General features: G+C 36.1%; 1 protein-coding gene across 4 annotated transcripts in view; it reads right to left on the bottom strand.

The window, feature by feature from the left end:
- Positions 1 to 19,202, bottom strand: part of AMPdeam (AMP deaminase) — a 124,172-nt gene that overhangs the window by 50,417 nt on the left and 54,553 nt on the right. For 3 of the 4 annotated variants that reach the window (XM_089092478.1, XM_089092475.1, XM_089092476.1), the window contains exon 3: positions 3,432 to 3,561. In XM_089092478.1, the coding sequence (XP_088948604.1) occupies positions 3,432 to 3,561 (130 nt within the window). Of the gene's footprint in view, positions 1 to 3,431; positions 3,562 to 7,314; positions 7,380 to 19,202 lie in introns of those variants that run through there. The other variant, XM_089092479.1, reaches the window with a different exon arrangement.

The raw sequence follows: 19,202 nt of genomic DNA, 5'->3' as shown, positions 1-19,202 counted from the left end.
ACCAGGTCAATGATATTGACTTTGCAGACGACTTAACAGTGCTTGAGTCAAGCAAAAAGCAGCTTCAAGGATTATTTGACAAGGTCACAGTAAAGGCAAACCATCTTGGCCTGCGTGTGAATGCTGAGAAAACCAAATGCATGGCGACTAGTGACTCTCCTCTGTTCATTAAATGTGCGACGAAGATGTTTAACAAGTTGTCCAGTTCAAATATCTGGGAAGTATCATTGAGAACACTGGCTCGATAGTGAAAGAAATACTCACCAGAATAGGACAGGCAAATGGCGCCGTCAGCAAACTACATCAAGTGTGAAGATCTCAGAGATTTTGTCTGCGCCTAAAGCGACGCCTTTTCAACAGCAATGCTTTGCCAATACTACTCTACACAGCAGAAACATGGCACCTGAATCAAGAACAAGAGAGAGGAGTCCTGACTTTTGAAAACTCGTGTCTTCGTAGAATATTGAACATCCTCTGGTCACAGAAGGTGACAAACCAGTCCATCTGTGAAATGACGCAAGCACCTCCAATAACCGACATCATCAGAGTCAGAAGGTGGAGATATTTGGCCCACGTCCTACGTATGGACGACCATAGATTCCCAAAAGCCGCTTTACACTGGCAACCACCAAGAACTCGCAGCCGGGGAAGACCCAGAAACACATTGCGCCAGACCTACCAAAGAAATCTACGAAACCTGCACATCTCCATTCCACCAGAATAGGAGGATCACTGCAGCAGCAATCATGAGTGAAGATTGGCGGCTCCTCCTTGATGCCCTGGGTGCTTCAGGAGGCACAGGCGAGCCTAAGGTCCAAACCAAGTGCTAAGACTAGCGGTAATAGCATCATATTATTTTGAGGTTCTACCATCAAGCAACCGATGGAACTGCTGATTCCATTATTAAAATAATATCCCTCTTTTAGTCCTCTTAGTTGGTCTACTATCATTTTGATGGCTATTTACAGCGTTACTGGTATTTATTTTGTTTACTCAAGTTATCGTTAGCTTGCTCGAAAAAATCAAAAATAATACGAGATATTTGGTTGATTTAAATTCAAACCATTATCCATGGAGAAGACAAGGGAAAGTAGAACACTCTCCTTCAAAGGGCGAAAAGGGTCTCGTCAAAAAAAGTTGTCTAAAAACGCCCATTTCTCGTGTTTTGGCCTCCTAACCAACCTAGGAAAAAATCCTCAGAGCAGACCTGTGTCCACCCATGATAGATATCAAATAAAAAAAAAACTGTTTTTTTTTTTAACTGAAAGTGAGGAGCGACATTAAAACTTAAAACGAACAGAAATTATTCCGTATATGAAAGGGGCTGTCCCCTCCTCAACGCTTCGCTCTTTTCACTAAAGTTTTTAATTGTTTTAAAAAATAAAGTAGTGATATGGAGTCAAACTTTAGCGTTAAGAGCGAGGCGTTGAGGAGGGGACAGCCCCTTTCATATGCGGAATAATTTTTGTTCGTTTTAAGTTTTAAAGGCCGCTCCTTACTTTCAGTTAAAAAAACTTGTTTTTTTAATTTAATTTCTGAATGTTTTGGAATTAATGCAGCTTTGATTTTGGCTCAGTGAACATGAATAATTAAAACAAAATTTGCATGTTAATTTTACTTTTTTTTTGGCTAGATGGCTTTCTCGAAATTTTGTTCTGACGTTACTTACGAATTAACTTATGTAACGAACTTTTATATTCGTATGTTTGTATTACTTATATTAAGGGGTTCGCCCCCTAGTCAATACCTCGCTCTTTGCGCTAAAGTTCAAATTTTGTTCCAATTCTTTAAGAATGGCCCTTAATCACAAAGGCCGTTAATTAGAATAAATAGCTCTGATGAAAGTACAAAAAAAACTTCACCGTTAAGAGCAAGGTAATTACTCGGGTAATTACAAGGTAATTACCCGATCATACAGGTAATAATTTCTGTAAGTTTGGATGTTGCTCCTTACTTTCAGTTGAAATTTTTTATTTTATTTTATTTCTGATCGTTTTATTAAATAATGCAGGGAAATACGGTGCCCCTTTAATAGCAATGTCCCTTCCCCCATGAAAACTTCATCCATAGAAAAATTCTCCCACATAACCACTGATCCACCGCAACTACTAGAAAAAATCCCCCCTGAAAACTTTTGTATAGTTGGTCATCCTCAAAGACATAGTTATTGTATTTTTCAACCATGCTGAACGAAATAGCCATCTCAAAATTTTGATCGGGTGACTCTGGGAAAAAAATGAGCGTGGGAGGCCTAGATGCCCTCCATTTTTTTGGTCACTTAAAAATAGCACTAGAACTTTTAATTTCCGTTCGAGCGAGCCCTCCCGCGATATTCTAGGACCACTGGATCGATACGATTGCCCCTGAAAAAAAAAAAAAAAACGCATCCGTGATCTTTCTTCTGGCGAAAAATCCAAAAACCCACATTTTTGCAGATAGGAGCTTGCAACTTCTATAATAAGGTTCTCTGATACGCTGAATCTGATGGTGTGATTTTCATTAAAGTTCTGACTTTTAGGGGTTGATTCCCCTTTTTTTCGAAAATAGGGCAAATTTTCTCAGGCGCGTAACTTTTGATAGGTAAGACTAGATTTGATAATAGTTAATGGTTTGGAGTAAGCATAAAAATCTGATCCTTCTGATGTAAGCATTTGTATAAAAACTACGTCTTTTAGAGTGTCAGACACTATTGAGCTAGGTCACTCATTACTTACAGTTCGTTAACACAAACTGTTTTATAAACTTAAAATTTTTCTGTAAGGCATGCAATACCTTATATAAAATTCAGATATACAACAAATGCAAACAAACACAAAATTATTTATAGAATAACTGTAGGTGTGTATAGATAAAACACTTAAGGGTAAACATATAATCTCCACAGAGCTGAAAAAAACCCCATATATGCCTGAAAAATAAAATTCTTAAGGATTTAACATTATTTTCATTTTTCTTAAAGAATTTTCCGATGGGGTGGGCAATGGTTCGCGGCCAAAATCGTGGGCTAAAAGTTTAGATGCTACAACAAGTCCTGAAGAATAAAAGCAGCAATGATGCTTGCAAACGAGGGAAAGGACCCTCCCCCCAGTTATTCTCAGAAGGGCTTCCTGCAAAACTGAAAATCGTGGTCTGACAAGTATATTGTTTTCATTTTCACATCTGCTGCGTATATTTCTGGGAAGAATTAATAAATAAATAAAAAAAAATTGACAAAAGAATACTAGCCAAGAGGGAATTTTATCTAAAATCCAAAACCTACCAAAAACTTAAGAATATAAAACTTGCAAACAGAGATTTAAAAAATATTTTTCTCGGAGTTTTTCTAGAGAGAGTGCGTAGAAACTTTTTTGGAGTGTTCAACTCCATCCCTCCTCATACGGAGAAATGAGAATGATTCGTAAAAATAAGTATTCTGAAACACAAATACATACAGAATCATCTTGAAGATCTGGAACAATGTTAATTTTCTGAAACTCAACCCCTTCTTCAAATAATTCGTCTTCTAGTCCATCTTTGATTGCAGGACCTTCAAGCTTGATTCTTCGATCGCTTCTTGCAGCCCTTTAACAAGAAAACTAAATATTATCCATATGAATGATTGAATTAAGAGGAAGTTTGCAATTTAAGACCAGAGGCGGAAAACTATTTGCGAAGAGAGACAATAAAATACAACAATTTTTGTAATTACATCGTAAATTTTATACAGAAATACCCTTCCAGCAATAAATAAGAAAATTGAAATAGAAGTGTACCTAAATGACCTAAAGACTCGTTTGATTCAACTAATTACTCTCTGGTATTAACCAAATTAAAGAAGGGAATATGTGCAGAGCCCATACTAAACTATACAGCCTAATAGGCAAAATAAAATTCCCGACTTACAGACTGAACTCATGCCAAACCTCACAAAGAAACTAGGGTTTAGCCATCCACTGTTATTAAAGTTTGCCAGAAGATTATGATACCAAGGAAGTTATGACGGTCCCCGGTCCCAACAACCATCTTGATACTTTAATAGCTTTGTTTATTTTCTGTTTAATTATCTTTTCTTTTCACTATCCCTTTAAATATATTCCTGTGAACGTGCCTCATCTATTTTAGTATTTTACGATATATTTCAAATTCAAAAATGAAATTTTTGCGCTGCACTTTTATGATATTTATCTTAGTTAAACTATACTGTAGAATCTACATTGTAGATAAACGGTGAATATCCTGTGAAAAAATCTAAAGTATTAAAGTAGAATTTTGGAAAGGATATAACTTTTTTTTTTGCATTTGGAGACAAATCCAAAAACTGTAAATTGAAGCAAAATAATAATATTATTATCTAATAGACATAATATAAAGTCACTGCCCACAGATTTACGATAAGTACTGAAACTATTACGAATATTTGTCTTTCCGGCATCGAGCGTCTTTTTGGTTAGAATTTTGTCTTAGGGTGATCCAATACACTTTCTAATTACATTCCTCAGAAAGATTCAACTAAATTCAAATAGGAGTTGCGTTACTAACCAGAACCTGCTAAGAAAAAATAAACATTAATTACACAGTCAGCACGTATTATTACTTCCTGACGAAGCTTCAATGGATTCCTCAGATTTATCTGTTTCTAAGCCAAATTAAACAGTATTAGTTAGCGGCGTTCATCAAATAATGACTTCTAGTCTATCTCTTTTTGTCAAGATAAGAATGATCGACTGGGACTAAATAATCTGAGACCCAGAAGAATAGAAACAAAGAAGAAAAATTGACACACTCACAATATAATAAAGATTACTAAGGTTAAAAACCCAAAAACTTGCCCATTTTGTAGCTTTGGAATATTAAAATAAAAAACACATTCGACTTTCTAACAATATTCCATTAGAAATTATGGAATATGTTTTCCATTTTCTTTCTACACTATGTTTTTCAGTGTACATTAACTAATCCTAAAGCATCTCGAAATTAAGGCTTTTTCAAAATAGTTTAGAAAAGCAAAATCGTTACTCCTCTTGTCGAGGAACCACATTCATCAGAACACCTGCTATGTCCGTCCGTCCTTCTCCCTGTAAGGCTTCTACTTTCCTTCCCCCTCCCCCCCCCCCAAAAAAAAAGTTCCCAAAATTCCCAAAAAAGAAGCTAAAAAATTCCAAAAAAAAGAAAACAAAGCAGATATTTTGGCAAAGACGTCTGCTAAGCCATCGCCAATATTCAAGAAAATGTATGTGTAAAAATAACAGGAAAAAACTTGGCTTTGGACGTACTCAAGAATAAAATTCAAACTTAAAAAAAATGAATTGAATCTCGTGGATATTATATTGCTATAAGTTTCTTATAAAAGAAACTTATTTTCTGTTGCAAAAATACCTTCAACTTTATTATAAATGATTTTTTCTCTTCTTCTTTTTGCTTAATTTTTCTTAATGCATTTTAATCATTACGATGTATCTGTTACTGGATCACAAACATATGTAATGATAGGGGTTGCGATACCACCTGACAAGGGAAAACTAATGAATGGTCATTTTTGGATTATATGAAAAAACACTATTAAACATTTATGCTAGCAAGAAATCTGGGCCCAAAAATTTTTTATTATTTTTCAGGCACTATTTCTATCACCCAGGTTCAAAGGTGCTGTTTACGATTCATGTCGAAAATAAGAAAATATTAGATATCAGTTAAATCAAGCTCAAACTTAAGCAGCCTAAATTATCGAATCATTAATTCGAAACTTTCAGAGTATGTAGAGGGGGAAATTGGAGTGATCAGAGGTCAGCGAACTTCTTGCCCTTTTTAGACGCCCTCCCCTCAGAACTGATCGAAATTTAGAAAAGGCCGTTTCGTTCAAAATAGTTAAAAGGTCTACTAAGGGATATCATGTCATTTTCGACAGCAACGTTAGGTCCAACTTTCTGTTTGACTGGAGAAAGTTCAGGTATAGATACGTCTGTGTCATGTTGAGCACTATGATTTAACAAACCACAGAAATTCAATAAGTTCAGTAAATCAAACTAACGTAATTACAATGATAATAGAATAATAGTGAAAACTAATAATAAACTATCGATCGCTAACGGCTCAAGAGTCATAATACCTCTTAGCTTCTAGCTCCCTCTTGGCCCTCCCCATTAAATTTCAAACCAAAGAAAATAAGAAGTAAACGAATAGAAAAATGACAAGACAAAGAAAAAAACTGAAAAAAAGACAATTGTTCATTTTACATAAATCATCGAAGAGAAACGAAAATAAAAGCGGTTAGTCAACCCAGAAAATAACACATATATCTATTTTTTATGATTCGTGAATCTATAAGAAGATTAATTTCCCATTTATTTATAATATCCGATTAGTGCACCCGTTTATTTGTTATTTTGACCAGCTTTTAGAATTGTCAAATTATAAATGGCAACTCTGCTGCCTAGAATGTTAACATTTCCGACTTCATCTCCAAATCTTTTGATTTTCAATTCGGTGCCGAATTTTAGACACCATATGCAGGCTTTGGCTTTTTACTAAAACTTTTCAGCACTAGAATATTTCACCTAGACTGGTATTTCTTTGCTACAAGAATAACCCAGACCTTTTATGACGGATTATGTGTCGAATTAACAACCCCAAAGTATTTATTAAGCATATTTGAAAAGTTATCAAATTAATAGCTTATTTTTGACGATTTCGCCTTACAATTGAGCAAAATTATACTCTCGAGTCCAACTTTGAGGTCTGTTTTCGAAGAACTGAATACCACATTTGGTGAAACACTCCGTTAACGCACTTAATAGTACTCCAAATTTTATTACTCCCCTCTTGTCTTTCTAGAAAAAAAGCTAACTACAAACTTGAATGAGTACTAGGAATAAGGAAAGTAACATATTTGGGTTCTTTCTTTATATAGTAAAGCTTATTATGGATCCCTATGAGGAGAAGATTTGTAATGCACCATGTAGAAGATACTATCCACTTCAGTGGACGACCCCCCCCCCCCCCACCACCCACCGAAAAAACATACCATAACATAGATACACATTATAACATAGTTATCAGAGTAAGAATTGATTCGTATTTTGCCGACTCTAAACTTTTACACGTTCTTAGTTGTACTCTCGACTCCGATATCAAAGCCTATTTTTGAGCGATATTAGCTCCCTTGGCTACACGTTAGTAAACACTCAGATTAAACAGCTACTACAAATGTACTTTCACGAATATTCCAGCGTACATGCCTGATGTCGCATCCGTAATCACGTTAATCTGCTACCCTAATATCTGGTTTCACACTTTGATCAAGTGAGTACTCTACTAAGACATTTCGACGAAACTTACCAATCGCGGTTACTTTCACAAAGTTCATACATTATTTAATCTCTATAGGTTATGATAAACGAGGATCGAAAAGGAAATCCTAAGAACTGGCCAAGGTAGGAATTTTACAGAAAAAGTTTTCGTTTGCTGCTGCGTTCCACAGTTCCAAAAAAAGAGATGAGAAGACTTGAAAGGCTTCCAAGACTAACGATATCTATTCAAAAGGGGATAGACTGCGAAATAAAAACAAACTGCGTCTTCTATTTTTTATAAAAATGTTTTTATACAAATCATTTTTCAACAAAAAAGCACTTTTAAAAGGTTACTATTGGGAGAATACTTAATTTGGAAATGATTCTATATAGTGAACTACCTTTGGAAGGTAATATTAGCTTTTTTGATTCAAGATCATTCAAAAGATGGTTCAACAGAATTATATAAATATTTAAATTTTGCATGGGACGAATAACATGAATGAAAATGTTAAACCAATTATGAAGAATATATATTTTCCAAAGGAAGTAAATGTTGGAGGGGGGAGGCTAAGGGGTGAAGGTGCGAATTCAAAGAATAGGAAAAAACACGTAATGGAAGTAAATCTCTAATGTAAGCAAAATATGCCCAACTTCCATTAGTAAGAACGACTTACTAATACGACCAACGACTTACGACCAACTTCAATTAGTAAGTAAGAACTCGGTGCAGCAACAAATGATAGGAAGGTGGAGATCCGCTCTTCTTGTATTGATATTTTCAAAGACACGTTAAAATTTTCAAAGATTTGCGATTAAGACAACTGGAATAGAATGGTAATGACCAAGGCCGTATCCAGGATTTTTTCGGAGGAGGTTTTGCTAAAAACAATTCGGGGGGGGGGGGGGGTTACACAGAAAAAAACATGCAAAATTTGTTTATATCCATTTTTGTTACGTTTTTCGAGTCAGAAAAACATTTCGGAGGGGGGGGGGTTCAAACCCTCCTCCCCCCTCTAGGTATGGCCTGGGCAATGACATGTACACTTGTATTCATTCAATTAAAATAGTATCAAATAAGAGATCCAGCACTACAGGGTTTTTACAAAAAAGACCGGGAACAATTTTTCTCCCAGCAACTATACCTGAAAGCGCGCCCATAATCATGCTCGGTGATTGGCGATGTGATCTTCAAAAATACGCAAAGCACCGGTCTTCTCCTAATGTATGTTCTGGCTAGAATGTGTTTTTACCGGACCAGTAGAAAATGACTCGACACAAGCACAAAATGCAGCAAAACATTGGAAGAGTGCTGCACCACCAATTTCGTGTTGTAGAAGGGAAATCGAGTATGAAAAGCTTAGGCATGGTTTGCTAGAAATTCAAGAATCAAGTTTTTCAAAATGTATAGTTTTGAAGTGGACGCTGTGACTGTGACATACAGAACAGAATCAACAAAGCTCAAGCCCTCTTTTTACAGCTGCGCTGCCACCAATGGAGCCAGCAGGAGATTAGCACAAGGACTAAAATTTCTGTTTATAAAGCGGATGTTAGATCTGCTATCTTCTATGGAGTAAACTCTAAGGCATTGAAGACGTTTCATCTTCATAATATGGAGATATTTAACACGCTGTCTACGAAAAACCCTGAAAGGGAGGAACTTCTACAGAGTCACAAGTGTTGATGCGCGGCACTGCTCCTGTGACACCGAGCCCACTGCAAGAATTTTCACACAGAGAAGGCTGCGTTGTCTTGGCAATGTATTGAGAAAATCCACTGACCCGGTCATCAAGCAAGTGCTTCTAGCTGCTGCTTTGCAAGATTGGCATAGGCAACCAGGAGGCCAATTGAAGAAATAATGGGTAACTGTCAGGAAATTCCCTGACACAACTAGCGGAAGTTTGGCGGAAGATAGGAGAGATGGTGGCTCCGGTTTTCTGAAGAACTGGTACAAGATCGCGGCTGATGGGACTCATTAATTCTTCTGGATGTCGGATGAGGCATTCGTTTGGCCCAACAAAAAGCACAAGAAGAAGTGTCAAGTGTGATTGCGTGAAGTGCTGCATTCAGACCGTGATTAAGCATACACATGATTGCAGATAAAGTTGTCATTTATAATGGGAAAGTGCACAGCCTTATCGCTGGAAATTTGGAGATGCGGGAAATATTTGTCCCAAGGGTCTTGAAGGTTGACTAAAAGCAGAGGCAAGTGTCAGCTTACGAAGACTTGGCATCACGGGTTAAAGCCCCCGAACTTTTAAACAACGTATTCGAAGGAGACAAAGCATGTATGTTTTAAAACAACCTCAAAACAAACCGGAAAAGCTCCAAATGGTGCAAGGCACCATAATAAGCCTCAAAAGGGGTTCAAATGAGCAGATCCAATTGAGTGGTTCACAACAACTCTTTACAAAAGTGGCAGACAGATAAGGATAATTTTTACCTGGCAGGAGTAACAGGGCCGAAAAGAAGAACCAACTGGATGAGGTCAGCCATTGGTAAAAATTCTATATCGCATTACAATAATAAAAAAAGCCACACTTGATCCGAGGTCACAGAGTAAATAATGATAAATACAATTTTCCAAATCCTTTAAAGTTCCAACTTGGCACCGTCAAGTTATTTTCTATTCCCAAGAGCAAGATTCTATCTCAAAGGACACCATTATGGAACCCTAAGTCCCTTTAATGAAGCTTGCCCGCGCACCGTTGAAACCGTTCCAGAATCCACCTTCGCGGCAGTCTTAGAGGCATAGAAAAGCCTGGTAAGTGTATTGGTAAGTGTACAGACAGTCAAGGGATGTAATTTTGAAAACTTTTCAGGTATTATAACAATGCCTCAAAAACAAATTTGTTTTTACTTAACTTTTCCCAATACTTCATAGAAAAACTCTGTAGATGAAAAGATATTCATTTCAGTATTTGTATACAAAGTACAGTCAATCTAAATTAATTTCAGGGGTTACCTCAGACAAATTGTAATAGCTTTGATTTTGGTATCATTCGAACCGGAAAAAATTGTCTACAACATATTAAAAATCGGCCAAAATCGGTCGAGGCGAAATTGAAGGTTTTTGTCTTTTCTTCTAAAGTAATGACTTAAAAAAATAGCTTGCACTTTTAAAAAGTCAGCGATAGGAACATCTTGTACATATATCACGAATATGAACTCAGTTCTAGGTTTTGACCATCTATGAGTCGTTTGCCCCCCCCCCACACACACACACGTGCGCGCGATAAAGCGTGCATTAATATGCGTTGAATATTACACGAAGTAGGATCCACGCAGAGAAAATTTAATTTCCTATGCCAAAATGGTAGGAAAGAGCCGTGTCCTGGTATCTTGCATATTCTGTCCTCCCCACCACACACCCAATCAAATAAATGGTTTTGCACACATCTCGAAATTGTCCCACATCTGCAATGTTCTTCAACGCTCTTGGTAAGAAATTATCCAATAGATGTGGCGATGCGCAAGAACAAGTTGACTCATTTTGCCGGCATTCGAGTTTGAAAAAACGTGTAACGCTTGCTCATCAATTTTGGGTTCTAGTTAACATTTTAGCTACATTCAAGATCCAAGGCAGGTTTTTATAAGCTGAAATCGGAGCATAGCTAAATAGTGAAAGGAGATGATGGGTATGTTTTACTATGAGCCATCAAAAGTAAGGATACATCTTATTGTCAATAAATACTGCTTCTCTACTAGAATGATTGAGATGTACGGGGGATAACCACAACTTTATAATTATGCTTACGGGTATGACAAGAGTGTCCTGTGAAGTTGTTAAAAGCATCTGAAGAGATTGGCGTTATTCACACTCTAAAGCGATCAGCTTCTAATGCGCGTGAAACCCGGTTTTGCATAACTGAGGTCGGGGTTGAACCCGAGACTCAATTACTCAGACACCATTTGGTAAAAAATTCTACAAAAATTAGTAAGAGTGCCTTTTGTGAAGCTGTTAAAAGCATCTGAAGAGATTGGTGCTATTCATATTCTAAAGCGATCAGCTTCTAACGCACGGGAAACCCGGTTTTACAAAGTTGAGGTCGGGGTTGAACCCGAGACTCTCAATTACTCAGACACCATTTGGTAAAAAATTCTACAAAAATTAGTAAGAGTGGTATCTAGCCTTCATGTCTCAAGGAAGAATTCTTAATTTGGTTGATTGATCCTTTCAAAAGTTAAACTGCAATAACTGTTTTAGGTAGGTCAATTCTTTTCTGGCACCTTGAACATTGTTGTTTGGAAACTTCATTTGCAAACAATTTCCGAAATGCTCCCTTTCCTCGCAGCAGCTGGTCACAATAACTACACTAATTCAGCGAGGCTGTACCAACAGCAGATTAACTGATTTTTTTTTTCCAGTTCAAGATGAAAATTTTTTTCCCAGTTCGAATGGTACCAAAATCAAAACTATTACAATTTATTTGAGGTTAAACCTTAAGATTGACTGTACTAACATTATGAAGAAGATAATAGCGCTATGTTTAGGTGGTACACATCCTCTCTAGCGTGAAATTGGATGACAAGACTGTAATTTCAAATACCAACTTTGATTAAATATCACGTATTTGTGGATGCTTATACCGAAAAGAAATGCAGAATGCTTCATCTTGTAAAAAATAAAGGTTGCACAAAAACATTTTCATTTTTATTTAAGCTTTCAGGTGTCTAAAATCCACAGTTTATATAATTAGCAGTAAGTTTACCGCAGGACATTTCTGGCTCTTCATTCTCGGTGCGAACAAAAAGCTCCCCCCCACTTATTTGTGCACTTATGGATTAGTGTGTACGCGTCAATGAATGAGAAATGGTTAGAAAGTGCATTATTCGTAATTGCGAAAGCAGAAAAAAACTTGGTGAGCCGGCCAAGTGGTTTGCAACTGTCCCATCTCACAGGTATGACTTAGTATATAAACAAATTATGACAATCTATTATTTATATACAGTGGACTTAACTGATTTGCCTATGTAGCATTTTTAAGACAAGGGGGGCGGGGGGTTGATAAAATTTATGAAAATTAGGAAATTTTTTTCTTCTAATAACTGGCGGAATTGATGTGATGGTCTTAGGGGCAGATCAGGACTTTTTTAGGGGGGGGCCCAAAATAGGTTGATCCGATAAACTTACGTTAGGAGCAAGTTTAATTAATGCAAAATTTCGTTAGTTAGGTAAATTACACCACATTAGACTACGATAGGGGGGCACCCCTCTCCCCTCTGGATCCGCCACTGGATGGTTTATCATTTTTTTTTCACGTCGTGATATTTATTTTCTACGATATTTATTTTCTAGATAAGACTAGTTTCGTTTTAAATCAATGTTTTCGTATGAAATGGGCAGACCTTTCCTGAACTTTAAACAGTAAAAACCTCTGTTTGAAAATCATTGCACTTTGTGAATTTAGATAACGACAAGGGTTCCTGATTGAGAACAATTTTAGGACTTGAGTTCTAATTATTGGTTGCTGTGGTAAAAGTTGCTACAATATCGAGAGACGTACCAATCAAGGAAAATAAACTAGCAAATAATTATTTTAGTTTTATTAGTTTAAATATTTGATTATCTTTTTTTTGAACCAAGGGGCAAGATTTTTTAAAACTTGAGTTTGATTATCTCCTTAATGAGCTCCTGAGTACTACAGACAATAAAAATCAAAATACTATCAATAAACATATGTGAAAAGTGGAAGTGACTATATTTAATTTAGCTGCAAGTCTACATTCATGCCCACCACGTAATTTCCCTTTGAGAAAAAATTGATAAAACTTTTAAAAGTGAAATATCAATGCGAAGCACCAAATATAATAATCAAATGTTATCGCTTTATGGCATTGTTCACATAAAACTTATTTTTAACTTGATTATCGTTGTAAATTCATTCTTTGTCTTTCTTTCCATTCTTAAACCAATGTTATATTTACCTTTTGCATTATTACAGCCCACTATATATACATTTATATAAATTTATATGCAGTGTTACAGCCATACCAATTATTCTCCTTTCTTTTTTATTCTTTAATAATAATTTCTGGTCCTTTTGAGTTTGAGTTATTGTAGGCTTCTATTTCTATTGATCTTAAGTTTAATATTGGCTTTACTTAACTTTAAAAAAAACTTTCTTTTTCGTAAAGTCTTCGTAGTATATATATATATATATATATATATATATATATATATATATATATATATATATATATATATATATATATATATTGCCGCGTACAAACAGCTCCTCTCATTTGATCTGCCATTAGCGGTCCAATTACCCTGGAACACGTATTTTTGCAGAAACTTTCTCAAAATGCCTTTGAAACCAACTTGAGACTTCGAAACCTATTTTTAATTCCTAAAAACATCTAATAATAACAGTGCACTACTAATTACCGATTTTCATGTATGTATTGGAATAAATTAAGTTAAAATTAGTTTCTTCAAAATTAGTGTTCCAACGTTGAAGCCAAGTTTCGCGTTCAAGAGAGATCTGACTTGTCTACCCGTGAAAAGATCTAATGTCGCTTATGTTTCTACGTTCTCTGGAGCACTCGCACCTCGGTCCGGGTTTTTATAATGGGTGAGATAGGGAAAGATCCTACTACTAATTATATAAACTGTGCTAAAATCACACAGATGGTGTCCATTTATAATTTCGACAAGTTACTCCCGTCGACTCCTGAAGGGTAACCGTGCGGTCTTGAGATTTTAAGAACTACAAATCGAGTTTTGAATACTTGGAAATTTGCACTGAACCAGTTTTATTGTGCTTAACTCACACATATCGAGTTTATAGCTTTTAAAGCTGGTTGATTTTAAAATTCGAACGCTTAGAGCATCAGACTTTCCAAATACGTTTTAGTCAAAATATCGTTTTAGTCTCCGATATCTTTCAAAGAAGAAAAACCTTGTAATGCTTTTAAGTAATATCATTAGCCCCCAACATTCCCTGAATAGAAGAAGTCTACACCCCACTAAAAGTTGTTTTTCCTTTTACACTGATCAAGATTAGCTCATTCGAAGATCAAAGTAAATTGCGCAATGCTTTTCATTGTTGATACTTAACGAGGGAAAATAAAAAGAAAAGAGGGTAATGTTTAGCATAAACCTAAAGGTACTTACGTGTTATATTGGCCCCACTCAAGTTTGGTCTGAGCAATACCGGTTTCTCTGTCTGTATTCGGAGATAATTAGATCAGTCTCAGTTAGATAAACTACTATACAAGTATATATTAATTAAATATTTAATATACGTATAGAGTTGGTTAGGTTATGTATTTCATATACTTGCGTTCTGGGCCGCCTGCTTTCCATAATTCTCTTTTGTAGTTTCCATAATTTTGTTACTAAGGCATTATATTTTCTTCATATTTTGGTATATTTCATTAGGATTTACCTAACTTCACTTCTTTGGTGTGGTCGCTATAACACGTAAGTACAAACCTAAATTCTAAAAGCCATACCACTCACCATTTCGTTGAAGCCATACATACAAAGCAAACGATCAAAAGAAATAGAAAGTCCCTCGTTTTCGAAGGCAAAAATGTGATAAAATGAAGACATGCTAAGTCTGGGACAAGTGCCCTGGATTTATCCGTAGCCAGGACTACATTTCCAATACAAAAGTGTACATAGCAATAATCAAGATAAACTAAACGAACCCTTTTTGTTAACCTTTCTAATTGTTAGCATACTTAAGTCTCGAGGGTTGCCACGAAAACAAAGTAGTAGGCTAATAAAATTCCTTTTCTCTGAAAAACAAAAGCTTGGTCTCACTTCCATACAATCGTTATTGAACCAGTGATTGAAAAATGATAATTTTTTCATTTGCAGCACACAAATGATTTATATCATTCAAGTCGTTTTACGAGAACAGTCAAACAACTTTATAATACCTCTTCATCTGACTTGAGTTTGCTCGCCAAATTTGAAATCAACAAGACAACATGGAGGAGGCTCAAGAATCAGTTGTGAAATTCCAATTTAGAAAGATATAAAGTCCCTTAAAACGTTTTAAATTTAAATTTTAGGGCTATTTCAAGTAACCACTTCCTTGGATTATGGGTTTTGCGTAGGCGAAGACGATGCTACGTCAAAAAGCTAAAATAAATATATGTAAATCTCTTTACATGCTAACTAAAAGGAGACAATATCAGCTGGTCCCTTGTTCTTCAAAGATTTTTTTAGGTGAATAGAAATTTTCTTCCACAAAAAAGCAGCATTTAGTGCATCTAGTTTTTCTTTTCTTTGGGGGGAGGGATTTAAGCTACATTGAACCAAAAATGAGCAGGGATAAAGTCAAACAATTCCCCCAAAAAATCAAAATCAATAAATAAATGAAACCCCAAGAGAACAGAAATTACAATAAATAACCGAGTCAAACTCAAAACCAGCAGAAACTAAAATGAGTAAGACTGACACCCCCCATGCCTTCTAAAGACCAGAACATAATTGCCCTTTACTGAAAACAATCCTTATTTCGAGCTAAATGATTGTGTTTCTCATAATATCGAAAAAAAACCACTTTATCTCTGCCAATTTTTTGGTTTAATGTAGCTCTTTACTTTTCTCTAAAAAACTTCTTTTGTGGAAAAAGTTTCTTTTTAATTTATTTCTATTCGTTATTGATTGACAGGGTCTTTTTCATTGGTAAAAGATAGGATATTTTAAATATTTATGGTTTTTTCTTCTCTATAAGAATGCATATTTTGGCTTACTATTTATATGGGGACAAAATTTTTCAATAATATACGCCCTTTTGAAAATCTGGACAAACACATTATTCTTTGGATTAGTTTTACACATCCTCAAGTTTCCCTGAAAAATAAAACTTAATACCCTTCTTAAAAATTGTATCCATGCTATTTTGACAACCTGGATGCGTTTACACTCTTTTTATTTATTCCAGTAATAAGAGTAGAAGTAGCAATAGTAGTAACCCGGAAAGTTTCAACTTAATTCTCTCAATTGTTCTTGAGATATTGCAGAAACATCTCATTGACAACCAGCAAAGACATAGTGCCTTTTGATTTAGTTTTAAAGTAACATACACTTTCCGTGAAAGTTTCTATTTTATACCATATTTTATTCCCATGATATCTCACCTGGATATCTTGACAACCTAGATGCACTTAAGCAATCTTGAGTTAGTCCACTAGTAGCAGTAATAGTAGCAAAAGTGGTTGTAATAGTGGTAGCCCTTAGCAAGAGCATCCCGAGCCTCATTTCCTTGGGGGGGGGGGGATCTTCGTAAGTTTTACCGAATCGCTACCTGATTTATGCCGAATTTTCTTCAGAAATCAAGTTTCGCAAAATTTCTGCAGATTTTGCAAAATTTCTACCGAATTTTCACCTTCGGCGAGAATTTTACTGAGTCCAGATAAAAGTTAGGGGTGGTGCGCCCCACCCCCCCTCCCTGGGACGCCCCAGCCCTTGGAGTTCCAGTTCAATACCCTAAGCCGTTGCTGGAATATTACTAATACACCCCTTTGATAACCCAATTGTACATAGTGTGTTTCGATGCAGTTCAACATCGCCCTCAACGTTCTCTGAAAATTTTAGTAATACCCTTAACATTAGCCATAGCAGTAGGTGGTAGTAATGCTACTACTACTACTAGTACATACATATTACATTTTTATTAGTTCAACAAACCACTCAACAATAAACATGCCATGAAAGTTTCAACCTAATACTCTAAGCCGTTCTTGAGATACTGCTGATATAGCCATTTGACAGCCTGAATACACACAGCGTGTTTCAATTTAATTCAACACACCCCTCAACATTTCCTGAAAATTTCTCCTTAATACCCTTAATCTTAGCAGTAGTATTAGCAGTAGTTGTTGTAGTAAGCTTATAGTACCTTTTGGTTGCTTCAAAATACCCCTCCACATGCACTGAAAGTTCCAACTTAATACTCTGGTATAATACTCTAGTAATACTCAACTAAAAATAGTTGTTACGCCCTTTTAATAGCCTGCATCCACAAAGTGTGTTTAAATTTAGTAGATTATCCTCTTCAACATTCCCTGAAAGTTTCACCTTCATACTTTTAGCTTCAGTAGTACTAGTAGTAGTAGGAATAATAGCACCAGTCATAGTAGTAGTAGTATGCACATTTTGCATTTTGCCTAGTTCACCATCCCCCTTAACATGCCTTGAAAGTTTTCAAATTAATGCCCTTGATCATTTCCGGGATATTTCTTATACGACAATGTGATAACCTCATGCACAGGGTACGTTTTAATTTCGTTCAACATCCCCCTAAACATTCCCTCGAAGTTCCATCTTCGTACCCTTAGCCTCAGAATTAGTAGTCATAGTAATAGTAGCAGCAGCACTAATAGTAATAGTAGTATGCATAAAGTGCCTTTTTGTTAATTCAATAGCCCTCTCAACACGCCCTGAAAGATTCATGGAAGTCATTTTAGTACTCTAAAGTCATCTGAAAGTTAGCTTAACACTCTAAGCCATTCCTAAGATACTGCTTGTATGCCCTTTTGATGACCTAGATGTATATAGTTTGTTTTGATTTATTTGAAACTCCCCCTAAACATTCCTTGTAAGCTCCACCTAAATACCATTAGTCTCACTAGTTGTAGTAATCACAGAAGTAGGAATAGTAAGCACATAGTGCCTTTTGGCTAGCTCAAAGTCCGCCTCAACACACCCTGTAAGTTTCAACTTAATAATCCAAGCCGTTCCTAAAATATTGCTGGTACATCCTTCTTACAATCTGTATGCTTATAGTGTTTGTTTTAGTTCAACATTCCCTGAAAGTTTCGCCTTGACATCCATAGCTTCAGTAGTAGCAATAGTTGTTGTAGTAGTAATAGTAGTAGCAGTATAGCACCTTTTGTTTTTTTCAACATCCCCCTAAACATACGCTGAAAGATTCAACTTATTTCAGTAAACAGTTCCTGGGACATTGCTGATACGTCCTTTTGACAACCTGTAAGCACATAGTGTGTCGTGATTTAGTTCAACAGTGTCTCAAAATCCCCTGAAATTTTCACCTTAATACCCTTAGATTTGGTAGAAATATTAGTAAAAGAAGTAGTAATAATAGTAGCAGTAGTAGAAGTAGTAGTTGAAGCATGCAAGTACTGCCTTTTGGTTATTTCAACATCCCCTGCAACAAGCCTAACAAGTTTTGACTTTATACTCCAAGCCGTTTCTAATATGATGCTAATACGGCCTTTTGACAACCTGCATGCGCACAGTGTGTTTTGATTCAGTTCAACTTCCCCCTCAATATTCTCTGAAATTTTGACCTTCAAACCCTTAGGCTTAGTTGTAGCAGTATTTACAGTAGTAGAAGTAGAAATATTACAAGTAGTAATAGTAGTAATATTAGTAGCAATACTAACAGTAGTAGCAGTATTAGTATGCACAAGTTGCATGAATGCAACAATGCTCAACTGACCAAAAGGTCAGTTGAACATCCCCCTAATCAAGCCCTGGAAGTTTCAACTTAATAAAATAAGCCGTTGCCATGATATTACCGATACGCCCTTTTGATAACCTGTATGTCCATATTGTGTTCCCCCCCTCAATATTTCCTAAAATTGTCACCTTAATAGTCTTAGTATTAGTTGCAATAGAAGAAGTAGTAGCGTGTACATATTACCTTTCGGACAACTGATGTTCCCCCAAAGCATTTCCTAAAAGTTCCAACTTAATACCATAAGCCATTCATGTAAAACGCCCTTTTGACAACCTGCATGCATAAAGTGTGGTTTTAGTTCAAGCTTCCCTCAATATTCTCTTAAACATTCAGCTTCATATCCTTAGTCTTAATAGTACTAGTATTAGACCCCGGCGCCGCGCCGGCGGATCGAACCAACGCCACCGACAAGAGGCCCCGTCGAACGCCGCCGAAGTGTCGTAACGCTGCCAGCGCGCCGCAGGCACGCTACCACCAGCAAAGGCGGCGG

This window comes from Artemia sp. Qi Xiang Cuo, chromosome 7 (genome assembly GCF_049724085.1).
Source record: "Artemia sp. Qi Xiang Cuo chromosome 7, ASM4972408v1, whole genome shotgun sequence".
Lineage (NCBI taxonomy): Eukaryota > Metazoa > Arthropoda > Branchiopoda > Anostraca > Artemiidae > Artemia > Artemia sp. Qi Xiang Cuo.
Note: the sequence above shows the minus strand (reverse complement) of the source record. Positions and strands in the feature narration are given on the sequence as shown.